This window comes from Sinocyclocheilus anshuiensis, unplaced genomic scaffold, assembly GCF_001515605.1.
Source record: "Sinocyclocheilus anshuiensis isolate Anshui unplaced genomic scaffold, SAMN03320099.WGS_v1.1 scaffold117, whole genome shotgun sequence".
In the NCBI taxonomy this organism is placed as follows: Eukaryota; Metazoa; Chordata; class Actinopteri; order Cypriniformes; family Cyprinidae; genus Sinocyclocheilus; species Sinocyclocheilus anshuiensis.
In genome coordinates this window covers 2,981,716-2,996,767 of record NW_015536624.1, presented here as the reverse complement: position 1 = coordinate 2,996,767, position 15,052 = coordinate 2,981,716, and the positions used below count along the sequence as shown (strand labels likewise).

The following is a 15,052-nucleotide window of genomic DNA, read 5'->3' as shown; positions in this document are numbered from 1 at the left end:
TATCAAAGAGAGAGAGCTATAGAGAGAGAACAAAAGATTTAGAGAGGGAGAGGGAGAGGGAGAGGGGGAGAGAGAGAGAGAGAGAGAGAGAGAAAGGCTGTAGTACTCAAGTGGGTGTCACTGTACAGCATCAGTTCAGTGTGAAGATTGGGACGTTCATTTTGCAGGAACGTATAAGGAATTTATATAAAAATGGGTTGTCTGGAGTTCCTCAAAGACTTTTTCCTGGGTTTCTGGGACTATGAGACTCCGAAAGTAATGGTGGTGAAGGACAGAAAACTAGGAGTCATATACAGAGCTGTGCAGTTCCTGGTCATCACATATTTCATTTGGTAAGAATCTGCTTTCCACTGTCTGTATGCTGTTATTTTTGTACCGAAAACTTGCTTTACATCAATCACAAAATGGATGCTTTTAATTGGTGATTTTTTATTATAGCCTATTTATCTCTGTTCTAGACAAACAGAGAACACTGAAATGCAAAACTTGAGTTATTTCATAGTCTCTGGGTGATTAATTTTAATATAAATCCAAAGAAAAATATATTTTGCATAAAAAGAACTTGATGAGTTTTTTTTGTTGTTGTTACCTTTTGGTTTGTTTTGAAGTACGGCTGCAAAGAAGACAAAACAAATGCAGAAGTAATGCAATAAAAATGTCAATAGATACAAATCAGTGATATAGAGATGTAAGTATAGCCTAGATGAAATGTCAAATCTAATTAAAACCATTTCAATTTCAACTTTAGCCATATTTGATCTGAACCCCCTCATCCCACCTTCAACTATTTTAAATGTTTGTTCTCATGTTCTTTTATTCATATAAGAAATTCCTCTATTACACATGAAGGTGTCTTTTGTTTTTCAAGTTGTTCATGTGTACAGATAATGCATGCATGTTTTATTTGTGCAGGCATGTATTTATCAGTCAGAAAGCGTATCAGGAGACCGAGACGCGTCCAGAGAGCTCGGTGTACACTGAGATGAGAGGTGTGGCCATGCTGGAAGACAGCGTTCAGGACACAACAGAATACGTCAGACCATCTGAGGTGAATAAACGGCATTATTTTACTCCAAAAAAAGTTTCCAGGGCAGACCAGATATCCTTTGTCACTTCAGATACTGTGATCAAATCAAATTTTCCCTGCTAGGTAGTCTTGCCATGCATGGTCAACATTACTATTAATTGATTGAAAAATCATTTAAAACCCTGGATTTCTTAACACACAGGGTGGTGATGTAATCAGTACAATTCTTAGAAGAGAAGTGACTCATGATCAGACGCAGGGCACATGTGCAGAGGTGAGTGCAAAACACATACACAACTGCATATGAATACAAAGTATTCGTGTTTTGGTTGGAAAGATTGGTCCGAGTCAAACAGCATTTTCTTCTTTGTTTTTCAGCATTACAGTGTTGCCAATGCAAACTGCACACAAGATTCTGACTGCGCTCAAGGAGAAATAGATTTTGATGGTCATGGTGGGGTTTACTTTTATAATAAATGCATACAGTGGGGCCCTCTTTTCCCCCTCTGATGTTATTTTTTAAATCTAAAACTAACTAAATAAACTTGATTAACTGATTCATTCATTAAAAAATTAATTATTGTGACTTCATTGTATAAATATAAATATCAAAATCATTTCAGGAATTGGCAGAACACTTAACCCTTGTGCGTCAATTAAAATAAGTTACACATAGGTCCATAGTGGACAAAAATGTCCATGTCAAAAAACTGTTTATAAATTTGAAGCTTGGGAGCACAGAGTTAAGTTTGGTCTCATTTTAAAGAAGACCCATGGCAGATTATTGTTGAAGTAAAAGAAGTTTAAAAAGTGAAACCAACAAAAAAAGTTCTAGATGTTTAGGTTTATGAAAATGATTTATGAACGGTTTTATATAAAATATATATTTTATGAAACATGTTGAACTCTATACCTGCTAGAAAATCAAAGCCATAAATCTAAACAAGTTGTATTCCAAATTTGAGGTTGATATCTCAAAAAATGAGCTTTCAGTAAGATTTTGTTTGGGCGCAGTACCAAATTTTCCCCATTAGATGCCAGCAAAACTCTGCTGGTGCACACAGTGGTTGGATTTGTGATTTGCAGTAGAGTTTTTCTCTCTCAAATATCACAAGAACACACACACAATTTTTTTTTTTTATGACACACATACAAACCACACTCTGACATCCATACCAACACACCCACACAATTATAGCTGCATTATTTATCCAATTGGCTCTATAATATGCAGAAGCAGAAAACAGAAATAAAGCGAGTATTTTCTTTATAGGTCAAACCTGAAAAAATGGCACCATCTGGTAAAAAATAGTAAAAAATTTAATTTTAAAGCCTTGCCAATATAATGAAAGCCTATCAACAAAAATTGCATAATTTTACAGTTAAATGGCACTGCGATTAAAAATAGCAGTTTTAATGGGTTTCAATGGGGACATTTTTGTCCTTAAGGTCCTGAGAGGAACAATTTTTTGTACCTAGTGCAAAACAGATTTATTAAAGGAAATGGAAGTGAAATAGTAAAATTCCAATAAAAATACACACCTGTGCCAAAATGTATGCAGTTGGCAATAACACAGGCAAAATGATAAAAAAAACAAAACTGAAAAGGACAAAAATGTCCAAAAGGTCGCACTAGGGTTAATGACTTGGTGTTATATCGACATGTGAACTTGTTATTGAACAGGTCAAAGAACAGGACGGTGTATCCAGTACTACAACTACACATTCAAGACCTGTGAGATCAAATCCTGGTGTCCCATTGAGGAATATGCTGTTGTCAGGTATTGTGCTTTTATTGACTGATCTGTCAGAAATCAAACTGAGAAATGCACTAAAATGTCTTTCTTGTCCCTTACAGAGAACCAGCTTTGGAACAGGCCATTAATTTCACAGTGTTCATAAAGAATGCCATCCATTTCCCAAAGTTTAAAGTTCTGAGGCACGTCGATGGGTTTCAGCATATTTTATAAACCAGAGGATATGTCTAAGCAATGCCAGAATGCTTTTTAATGTTTTGTTTGATCAAGAAAAAGCATATAGTAAAACATAAATGTTATCAGAAATTCCTGTGCACACTACTGTTCAAAAGTTTTGGTACGATTATTTATTATTTTTGAAAGAAGTCTCTTATGCTCTCTAAGGCTGCATGTAATTGATCAAATATACAGTACAAACAATAATAATGTGAAATATTATTACAATTTAAAATAATTTTCTATTATAAAACAGATAGTTCCGGTCCTTGATTCTGATTGGTTGAGCAGCGTTCAAAGCTGTTGTAAATTACTCTACAATCATACACCTTTGTTTACATTTGTGTCGCTCGGCAACCACTTTGTTGCACCCACAACCGTTTCTGAGGAACTACATTTTACATTTTATTTGCTTTGTTTTATTTTGTGAAACCTTGCTACATATATGGAATAAACGTTTTATAAAAGCAATAATCCCCGTAGACTCCGCTCCGCGTCGTGCCTAACAACGCCCCTTAGCTGTTATAAATTCACTGTAAACCACGGCTTCTTGGGGCTTATTGCTTTATTTGAATATATTTTAAAATGTCATTAATTCCTGTGATGCAAAGCATTACTCCAGTCTTCAGTGTCACATGATCCTTCAGAAATCATTCTAATATGCTGATCTGCTGCTCATGAAACATTTGTTATTACCAATGTTGAACAGTTGTGCTGCTATGTATGTAGAAACTGTGATACACTTTTGTCAGGATTCTTTGGTAAATAGAAAGTTCAAAATAACAGCATTTATTTTGTAACATTAAAAATGTCTTTACTGCCACTTTAATTGAATGAAAATTGAATGCACCCTTGCTGAATTAATGTTTATACTCATGAAATGACTTATGGTTTCAACTATAGGGGCAACATCAAACCAAACAAGCCAAAGAAATTGTTACGTTGCCATTATCACCCAGAAACCAACCCGTATTGTCCAGTGTTTAGCCTGGGCTTCATCGCAGCGCAGGCCCGAGAGAAATTCAGCGAACTTTGCAGAACGGCATGTACACGGCTTAATGTCAAACAACAAATCAGCATTTTTTTCCTCCTGAATTCAGTCATTTGTAACAGTGTTAATGCATATTTTGAATGTCATTTTATTTAGGGTGGAATAATTGGCGTGTTCATTAACTGGAAGTGTGATTTTGATGTGGATCCGTCAAAGTGCATTCCAACATATTCATTCAGAAGACTAGACATGAGAAAAGACCTGCCCAGCTCAGGATATTACTACAGGTATGAGCTCTCTATATGAATTTCAAAAATCAATTGTAATTAACATGATGATCAATTAGTTCCTAATGTTTATTTAGAAACATATTAACTTCCAAACATTTCAGGTTTGCCAAATATTACCATAAGGATGGTGTGGAGTACAGGACACTCATAAAAGCCTATGGGATTCGCCTGGATGTCATTGTTCATGGACATGTGAGTCCAAACAGGAAGTACATTAGTGACATGTTGACGCCTCATATTGAATCTCTATACATTTCTTTTCAGGCGGGAAGATTTAGTCTGATTCCAACCATCATCAACACAGTCACGGCCATGACGTCAGTAGGAATTGTACGTTTTTTTGCTGGATGCATATTAAAAACATGGTTATTTTGGGTTAAAGTGTGAGATAATGATGTCTTAATGACACTGATGGCAGACATAAACATTTCACAAATTGCATTATGGAAATGATTCTCAGGTTTCACTCACAGTGCTTGATCTGGAGCCACCCTGTTGGAAAGAGGCATTTACAGACATATACAGCTTGTGTTCATTTGTCCTAATGCTTAATATGAGTAAATGTTGTCTCATTTTTTGTCATCTATAGTGCTCTATCATCTGTGACTGGATCATGCTGACGTTTATCGATAAGAATGAAGTCTTCAGTGAAAAGAAGTTTGATGATGTAAGTTAAAAGGATGGAGAATATTACACAGAGTTGTAAATAAAACATTATGGGAGTACGTTTTACAAGAAAATAGTATTTCAGTTCTTCGCCTTGAAGTTACTTGCTTTGTAATTGTAAAATTTGCTAGCAATTTCTGAGAAAAAGTAAGCCCTACACCGAAAAAAAAAAATTGGTGTCACTCATAAATTGCTAGTAAACTTCACTAATAATTACAAATACAGTAAATGTCAAGTAACACATTTCAATAAATGTGAAATTTTGAAGTAGAAAGACGGAAGTAATATTTTATGAAAGCTTGTTTCCACCACAGGATAAAAAAAGGTAATTGCAAATGTAATTTATTATCTCATAATTCAGAAATTTTTTTTTTTTTGCAATTCTAAGTTTATATCTCAATTCTTTTTCAATTTCATTGCATAAAATGCTACAATCACCTTAAAAAATTAAAAAAAAATTGCTTAAAATTAGATTTGCTAGATTTAAAATCAGTATTCTGAAAAAAAGTTAAAATTGTGAGATGTAAACATGGAAGTGATGCCAAAAGTCAGAATTATGAGTTTATGTTTTGAAAATCAGAATTTATATCTCACAAAAGTCTGAATTGTGAGATATAACCAGTTACCTGCAGCAGAAAAAAAGTTTCCATAGTATTTTCTATTTCAGTTATTTTAGTTCTACTTACATTGAAAAATAATTTTTACAGTGTATATTGTGGTTAGAATGTTTTTAATATGACTCTTGAGGGTCATTCATTGAGAGATATTCGAAAGATTTTTCCCAGTTTTAAAACATGGCAGGCAATAAATGACAACATTTTTATTTTCTATTTCTCGAACAGAATAATCAAAAGCTTCCATTTCTTTAACCAGGTCTCCAAGAAACCCAGTCAGCCAATCACAACAGACCTCACGCTTACAAGCTATGGCTCCACCCACTCTGACCTCTCAGATGGCGTGCCATTATAAAACATCCTGCCATCACCGAAAACTCTCCAGTGACAGCATGCTGCCAAATATACAGCACAGTAGGACATTTTTACTAAAAGAACAGGATATTCTCCTGTCGTAGGAAGCACAAAATGTCATATCTGAATCTAGAAAGGCTTCAAAAACATGCAAAACCAAGTATCCGTTAAGCTTAGCTTCAATAAATGTTAAACAACGATCACCATTTGATATGCTTAGTGTTTAATTCAACTACGCAACGGGTTTGCATGTATCCCCTCCATCTTTGAACAGTCATGAAAATATGTTGTAATGTTTTCCTTTTGTAAAATGTGACATATTTCAATGAAAAAAAAATCTTCAGTAAGAAAAACAATCACTGAATATTCGGTTTCATGTAAATGTGTCACATGATTCAATCCAGAAGACCCAGAGAAGCATTTGTTTTGATCAGACTGTTAATATTTTGAATTTTTTAAAAATTTCATATCAACTTTAAAGTGTGACACTAAATAGGGCTGCACAATTAATCGAAATTCTAATCGCGATTACAATTATGGATGACACAATTACATAATCGCTCAAAACGGCAATTAATCGTTCAAAGTCCACTTATGTTGTTCTGCACACTTAACATGTTTTTTTCTTTCTAAATGTTATCTTCAGGGTTTTTCCATTGTTTTAGTTTTAGTATAACATTATAATACCATTCATATTTGTACTTTTTTTATAATTTAAAGAAGAAACCAATCCAATGTATAGTTAGGCTTAATACTATAGAAAAGCACTAAAGGTTTTTCAGTTAGTGTTTTCAGCTTGTTTATTTTCATATAAAAATACGGCATGCAGTTGCATCAAACAATGGTATAAACATCATTCAATGTAAATAGTGATAATCGTAATTAATAATCGCAATTACAATTTCAAGGGAATAATCGACAATTATGATTTTTGTCATAATCGTGCAGCTCTAACACTAAATTCATCTGGTGATTAAAAAAAGTACTAAAAGATCCTTTCCAAATGATTCTCTCTTTTTCTGGGAACCTTCTTTCATCAAAAGTCATCTCGTATAAGGAAAGATGAGACGGTTTCTCCAAAGAGCAGCACTCGCTCTGCTAACCTGATAACAACTCTTCCTATGATATTGGTTACAGTAATGAAATTTAGGGGAAGAGGAACTGCGTCTGCCCAGCTCTACTCTAAATGTGATTAATAGAAACGTATCGATTTATGCAGCTCACACTTTTGAGGTTTATGGATCAGTCTTTTAAGTAATGATCAAGGGTACATATAAAACCTGATCTCCCCAGACAGGAAAAGAGACTGAAACCAGATGCTGAAGAAAATGGACAGACAATGAACTTGGCAGTAGGACTATGTAGCGTTTGTCTACAGCACAACATACTCTTATATCCATTCCTCACAACACTTCTATTGGCTTATTAAAAAAACAAAAAAAATTGTAGAAGATTACTAATTATAATTTCGGAATTTTTACACATTGTTGTTGACAATATTTGTTTGTTTTTTTCTTTTATTTACAACCGAATGCTCACCAAGGCTGCACATATTTGATTATACAGTCCAATTTGAATATTTTTTTAAATGTAATTTATTCCTGATGCAAAGCTGAATTTTTTTCATTATCATTACTCCAGTCTTCAGTGTCACATGATCCTTCAGAAATCATTCTAATATGCTGATTTCCTGCTCAAGAAACATTTCATATTAGCAATGTTGAAAATCAATGTTTACAGTCATTTTTGATCAACATAATGCTTCCTTGCTCAATATAAGTTTTTAATTTCTTTCAAAAATAAAAATACATTATATTATTTAAAATAAATATTGAATTTTATTTTAATTATTTTAAATTGTGTTTCATTTAAGTATTCGTTTTATTTTATTATAGCAATAAATATTTAATTAATTTAATAAAAACGATTTAAAATTGCATTTAACCAAATTTTGTACAATAACAAAAATAATATTAAATAATAATTAAATGATTATTAAATAGTTTGACCTTCTGAGATTGAAAAACATTTTCTGAAATATTAAGCTCCTACTTTGACCATTTGCTGGGGGCGAAAAAAGAAAGAAATCTTCTAAAGTGTTTCAGACCCTATTCTGAAGAAAATGCCTTTTGCTCTTATGGGAGAAAGAAACATTTCAGTTAAAGTGGTGAGTACAGCAATGCCAATTCACAACAGTGGTTGGATTCAAATTGCACATTGCACAGCATGTCATACATCTCCATGACGTCCAGGTCTTGGCCTCAGAGATAAGAAATCAAATTATAATGTGGTAATGTAGAGTGGGCAGGAGCCAGGCAGTGATGTGGATGTCTCATTAAGTTAAACTGGGTAGTTGCTGGCTATTGCACCATCCTATATGTGGTTACAAAAATGTAAAAGCCATATTCTTTACAGAATTAAACTCATAAACGTCAAAAAGAAGCAATATCTAAACAGACCATTACTAAAGAGACATATTAGTTGCATGCCACTATGAACAAGAGTGATACTCCTCATCTGCAAATATCATTGCAGATTCAGTTAGTAACCATAAATGACCAAAATCATAATTTGCATTCGATTACTTAGGAAGTAGTGATTGAAGATCATTGCAAAAGTTGATTCTTCATTTACAAAAATATTTATTAACACACAAATAAAAAAGTTCCAGTACCAAAATTGTTCCACTGTTTCATATGAATTCAGATCTGTACAAATGGCTCAAATGACACATTGTTTGGCATAAATGATGGAGTGTATCCGGTGAAAAAGCACCTATGCGTTCATACTAAGGACCCAGTCAATGTTCTCTAGCAGGAAGTTCATGTTATAGTGGGCGGCAATGTTCCGGAACACTTCCACCTGCTCAGTGAAGCTCTGTAAACATGCAAACAAGTGGAAATGAGCAAACATGAGACATTACATGACTAAACGAACATTTGTAGGTGGTCCATTAGCTGTAAAACCTACATTGAGTATTCAAAAGTTTGAGGTCTGTAATATTTTAAAAATATTTTTGAAAGAAGTCTCTTATGTTCATTTTGTCGAAATGTAGCATTACATCACTTGTTCAGCAATGGATCCTCTGATTAAAAAAAGTACTAAAAGATCCTTTCCAAATGATTCTCTCTTTTTCTGGGAACCTTCTTTCATCAAAAGTCATCTCGTATAAGGAAAGATGAGACGGTTTCTCCAAAGAGCAGCACTCGCTCTGCTAACCTGATAACAACTCTTCCTATGATATTGGTTACAGTAATGAAATTTAGGGGAAGAGGAACTGCGTCTGCCCAGCTCTACTCTAAATGTGATTAATAGAAACGTATCGATTTATGCAGCTCACACTTTTGAGGTTTATGGATCAGTCTTTTAAGTAATGATCAAGGGTACATATAAAACCTGATCTCCCCAGACAGGAAAAGAGACTGAAACCAGATGCTGAAGAAAATGGACAGACAATGAACTTGGCAGTAGGACTATGTAGCGTTTGTCTACAGCACAACATACTCTTATATCCATTCCTCACAACACTTCTATTGGCTTATTAAAAAAACAAAAAAAATTGTAGAAGATTACTAATTATAATTTCGGAATTTTTACACATTGTTGTTGACAATATTTGTTTGTTTTTTTCTTTTATTTACAACCGAATGCTCACCAAGGCTGCACATATTTGATTATACAGTCCAATTTGAATATTTTTTTAAATGTAATTTATTCCTGATGCAAAGCTGAATTTTTTTCATTATCATTACTCCAGTCTTCAGTGTCACATGATCCTTCAGAAATCATTCTAATATGCTGATTTCCTGCTCAAGAAACATTTCATATTAGCAATGTTGAAAATCAATGTTTACAGTCATTTTTGATCAACATAATGCTTCCTTGCTCAATATAAGTTTTTAATTTCTTTCAAAAATAAAAATACATTATATTATTTAAAATAAATATTGAATTTTATTTTAATTATTTTAAATTGTGTTTCATTTAAGTATTCGTTTTATTTTATTATAGCAATAAATATTTAATTAATTTAATAAAAACGATTTAAAATTGCATTTAACCAAATTTTGTACAATAACAAAAATAATATTAAATAATAATTAAATGATTATTAAATAGTTTGACCTTCTGAGATTGAAAAACATTTTCTGAAATATTAAGCTCCTACTTTGACCATTTGCTGGGGGCGAAAAAAGAAAGAAATCTTCTAAAGTGTTTCAGACCCTATTCTGAAGAAAATGCCTTTTGCTCTTATGGGAGAAAGAAACATTTCAGTTAAAGTGGTGAGTAGAGCAATGCCAATTCACAACAGTGGTTGGATTCAAATTGCACATTGCACAGCATGTCATACATCTCCATGACGTCCAGGTCTTGGCCTCAGAGATAAGAAATCAAATTATAATGTGGTAATGTAGAGTGGGCAGGAGCCAGGCAGTGATGTGGATGTCTCATTAAGTTAAACTGGGTAGTTGCTGGCTATTGCACCATCCTATATGTGGTTACAAAAATGTAAAAGCCATATTCTTTACAGAATTAAACTCATAAACGTCAAAAAGAAGCAATATCTAAACAGACCATTACTAAAGAGACATATTAGTTGCATGCCACTATGAATACTCCTCATCTTCCTCATCTGCAAATATCATTGCAGATTCAGTTAGTAACCATAAATGACCAAAATCATAAGATTACTTAGATTACTTAGGAAGTAGTGATTGAAGATCATTGCAAAAGTTGATTCTTCATTTACAAAAATATTTATTAACACACAAATAAAAAAGTTCCAGTACCAAAATTGTTCCACTGTTTCATATGAATTCAGATCTGTACAAATGGCTCAAATGACACATTGTTTGGCATAAATGATGGAGTGTATCCGGTGAAAAAGCATCTATGCGTTCATACTAAGGACCCAGTCAATGTTCTCTAGCAGGAAGTTCATGTTATAGTGGGCGGCAATGTTCCGGAACACTTCCACCTGCTCAGTGAAGCTCTGTAAACATGCAAACAAGTGGAAATGAGCAAACATGAGACATTACATGACTAAACGAACATTTGTAGGTGGTCCATTAGCTGTAAAACCTACATTGAGTATTCAAAAGTTTGAGGTCTGTAATATTTTAAAAATATTTTTGAAAGAAGTCTCTTATGTTCATTTTGTCGAAATGTAGCATTACATCACTTGTTCAGCAATGGATCCTCTGCAGTGAATGGGTGCCGTCAGAATGAGAGTCCAAACAGCTGATAAAAACATCACAATAACTCACACCACTCCAGTCCATCAGTTAATGTCTTGTGAAGCAAAAAGCTGCGTGTTTATAAGAAAACAAATCTATTAAGACATTTTAACATTAAACTGTTGCTTCTGGCCAAAATATGAGTCCATAGGGCTGTAACGGTACATAAACATGACGGTTCGGTGTGTACCTCGGTTTTTACGTCACGGTTCGGTATGTTTCAGTACAGCAGGGGGGAAAAACTATACATCAAATTGCTTTTTTATTATTATTAAACAATGGTTTACTGAACAAATTGCTTTCTTTAAATAAATTCAATTAATATTACAATTTTCTTATGGATAAAAATCTACCTTAGGTTTGCTCTAAACAGGGAGCCCTTTTACATTACTATAAGGTTACAATTAACAACAGAGCCCAAACTTAAATTTAATTGCTATTTATTTTTAAATATAATCAACACTCAACTTAAAAAAAAAGTATGCAAACATGTAAAGCTATTTTAAAGCTATTAGAAAAGCAAAATCTGAGTATTATAAAAGGCAATTCTCCAATTGTTCCTCAAATTCAAGAACTTATTGGAGTACGGTAAAAGAACTAGAAAACAAACATTTGTTACCACAGGGACCTGTTTCACTTAATAACGAAGATATTGTTGTTACAGACAAAGCAAAAGTAGCAGATCTTTTAAATAAACATTTTATTAGAGCAAGTAATTTATTTGAGAATCATGTTCTTAGACAGTATATTAATAAAACGAGACATATAAGAAACATTCAAACTATTTTACCTTTGAGTTTTTCTCTAAAACCAGTTAATAAGTTACAGGTCTGGCATGAATTACGTAAACTTAACTCAAAAAAGCCTGCTGGTTTAGATGCTTTAGATCCTTTCTTTTTTAAAGTAGGTGCATCAATTATATGTGAACCCTTAACATATATTTTCAATTTATCTATAACTACAGCTGAAATACCTAAAATTTGGAAAGTAGCCATTGTATCTCCTGTCTATAAGAGTGGTGATAAAACGGATCCAAATTCATATCGTCCAATCTCAGTTTTGCCTTGTGTTGCAAAGGTGACGGAAAAACTAATTAAGAAGCAATTGATAGGGTTTCTTAATACAAATAACATCTTATCTAAAGTTCAATCTGGTTTTCGTTCTTCATTTAGTTGTACTACAGCAGTTGTAAAAGTTATGAATGATATCTATAATGCATTAGAAACACAACAATTTTGTGCAGCTATTTTTATTGACCTTGCTAAAGCTTTCGATACAATTGATCATTCTATATTGTTATCCAGATTACGTAGTATTGGTGTGTCTAATTTAACCCTATCTTGGTTTTCTAACTATTTATTTAAAAGATCCCAATATGTAAAGATTGACCAACAATTATCAGAACCATTAGCTATTAATAAAGGGGTCCCTCAGGGCTCTGTTTTAGCATCAACCCTGTTTTCAATCTATTTTAATAATATTTCTCAGGTTATCAGTAGTCAGAAAACCTATATTCACCTATATGCGGATGATGCGATTCTTTATGCTGTGGGATCGTCACATGATGAAGTTTTAAACCAGGTACAGGATAGTTTTAATAATATTCAAGATGCTTTTATTGACCTGAATCTAGTTTTAAATAGCACAAAAACAAAAGTAATGTGGTTTGGAAAAAAACAACTAAATAATAAAGACATCATAACTTCGGATGGGGCGATAATTGAGGTAGTATCCTCACATAAATATCTCGGAATCTGGCTTGATAGCTCCTTGACTTTTACTACCCACATAACTAACATCCAGAAGAAAGTTAAATCTAGACTTGGTTTCTTGTTTCGAAATAGATCTGTGTTTACCAAGTCAGCCAATAAATATCTTGTTGAAACTACTATTTTAGCTTTTTTTATGCTTGTTTGATTATGGTGATGTGATATATAGAAATGCACGTAAAGGTGTTCTGGAGCAATTAGATGTTATATCATGCAGCAATTAGATTGATTACTAATGCACCTTACAGAACGCATCATTGCGAATTATACTCCCTTTTGAATTGGACATCATTGCATACAAGACGAGAAATCCACTGGTATATTTTTATTTACAAAGTTCTACTGGGCTTATTACCAGAATATCTTCAAAAGTTGCTGAAACCTCATTCTAATACTTATACAACTCGATCATCTAATTATATTTCCTTGGCTATCCCTAGAAAGAAAACTACTTATGGTCGTTCTGGCTTTGAATTTGCAGCCCCAAATTATTGGAATGTGCTACAAAAGTTATTGAAATTAGAGACAAATATTCCAGTATGTACATAAAAAAAATTACTAGTAAGTGCTCTGACCTCGACCTGTAAATGTTTGAACTGAGATTTTCTTTTTCTTTTATGTGTTTTATGTATTGTAATATATGTTTGTATGATGTTATATGATGTTGTTTCTCAGGAGATATTAATTCTCCTGCCAGGCTGTTATTGTAAATAAGAAATTGTTCTTAATTAATTTGCCCGGTTAAATAAAGGTTAAATAAAAAAATAAAATAAAAAATGTAAATTATACTTAATGCAGTTTTTTAATTAACTTCTAAATTATAAAATTTCTAGGCCTATGTTGTTGTTGAAACATATTCATTTACACAGTTGCTGTCATAACTTGTTTCATAACAGATTTATTTAAACACACATTAAAAAAATAAAGACATCACTAACAGGTAAATGTAAAATATGAGTATATAGTCCAATATCTTGTGAAATGCTCTTCACTGGACTTAATTTCTCTAGTGAACTAACGAGCTGTGGACCCTAAGGTAATGAAATGCTACGTGACATTTTGTTTACTAGCTGTTTTATTGACGTCTTTCAATGGTTAAAACACTGATTGAGTGATTACATGAGGCATGAGATGTTCATTCATGTTTATTTCGCGTTAAAACTAGTAGTAAATAGTAAGGGATGATCGCGTTCACTTGCGCTGACGTTTCAACTGAGGCGTTTATACAGCGATCGGTCACGCCACATCAAAGAGCGCCAAAATGGAATTAGTTGTTTGAATTTCCTGAAAAAAATTAACTTCATTTGAAAGATGAGACTATGTTTCTTATCAAAAGTAACAGTACATTAAACTGGAAGTTTCTAATTAAGTTCCACTCGTGCAGTGGTTAAAACAACGCTGTATTTGTTCGGTACACATGCGTACCGAACTGAAAGACCCATACCGAAAATTTTTGGTACGAATGTGTGTACCGTTACAGCCCTAATAATCTATAATAACACTTCCTCCAGTGGAAAAGTTCATCCCCTGTCATCCTCTCACATGAAAATTCACCAACATATTTGTTTAGTACCATTTTCACTTGTAAATGGTGCTTGATTTGTGTATATTTCTTTTCTGATTTAGACGAGACAACTTTTTCACTGGAATAAAGCAATAGGAATATATTTCTCGTATTTTAGTTGGAAGCAACGTTTTGAAGTTAAAAACGTTTTGGATTTGTTTCTCACAAACATGCAGCTTTTCGCTTTACAAGACATTAATTGATGGACTGGAGTGGTGTGAATTACTGTGATGTTTTTATCAGCTGTTTGGACTGCAGAGGATCCATTGGTGAGCAAGTGATGTAATGCTAAATTTCTCCAAATCTGTTCCCATGAAGAACCAAACTCATCTACATCTTCATTTTCAGCAAATTTGTATTTTTTGGTTAACTATTCCTTTAATGCAGGGCTGTCCAAACTCGGTCCTGGAGGGCCGGTGTCCTGCAGAGTTTCGCTCCAACCCTAATTAAACACACCTGAACCAGCTAATCAAGCTCTTACTAGGCATAGAAATTTCCAGTCAGGTGTGTTGAGGCAAGTTGGAGCTAAACTCTGCAGGACACCGGCCCTCCAGGACCGAGTTTGGA

The 15,052-nt window shown here is 33.4% G+C and overlaps 2 protein-coding genes across 2 annotated transcripts in view; one reads left to right on the top strand and one right to left on the bottom strand.

Moving 5' to 3' along the window:
- Positions 1-192: 192 nt before the first annotated feature.
- LOC107704555 (P2X purinoceptor 2-like) lies at positions 193-6,109 on the top strand. Its single transcript, XM_016507510.1, has 12 exons — positions 193-332; positions 913-1,048; positions 1,230-1,301; positions 1,406-1,481; positions 2,712-2,808; positions 2,886-2,966; positions 3,904-4,042; positions 4,148-4,278; positions 4,383-4,473; positions 4,546-4,611; positions 4,871-4,948; positions 5,821-6,109. Exons 1-12 carry the CDS (start codon positions 193-195, stop codon positions 5,914-5,916), a joined length of 1,203 nt encoding a protein of 400 aa, XP_016362996.1. The 3' UTR covers positions 5,917-6,109.
- Positions 6,110-10,794: 4,685 nt separating this feature from the next.
- The window catches only part of LOC107704563 (DNA polymerase epsilon catalytic subunit A-like), a 47,939-nt gene continuing 43,681 nt past the window's right edge, over positions 10,795-15,052 (bottom strand). The window contains 1 exon segment of the mRNA XM_016507521.1: positions 10,795-10,908. Within this exon segment, the coding sequence (XP_016363007.1) occupies positions 10,807-10,908 (102 nt within the window). The 3' untranslated portion in view covers positions 10,795-10,806.

Excerpts from the sequence above, each read along its gene's own strand:
- LOC107704555 (XM_016507510.1), top strand. The coding sequence starts at position 193 with ATGGGTTGTCTGGAGTTCCTCAAAGACTTTTTCCTGGGTTTCTGGGAC. Across the intron at positions 2,809-2,885 it reads GAGGAATATGCTGTTGTCAG|AGAACCAGCTTTGGAACAGG; the intron begins GTATTGTGCTTT and ends TGTCCCTTACAG. Across the intron at positions 4,949-5,820 it reads GTGAAAAGAAGTTTGATGAT|GTCTCCAAGAAACCCAGTCA; the intron begins GTAAGTTAAAAG and ends TTCTTTAACCAG.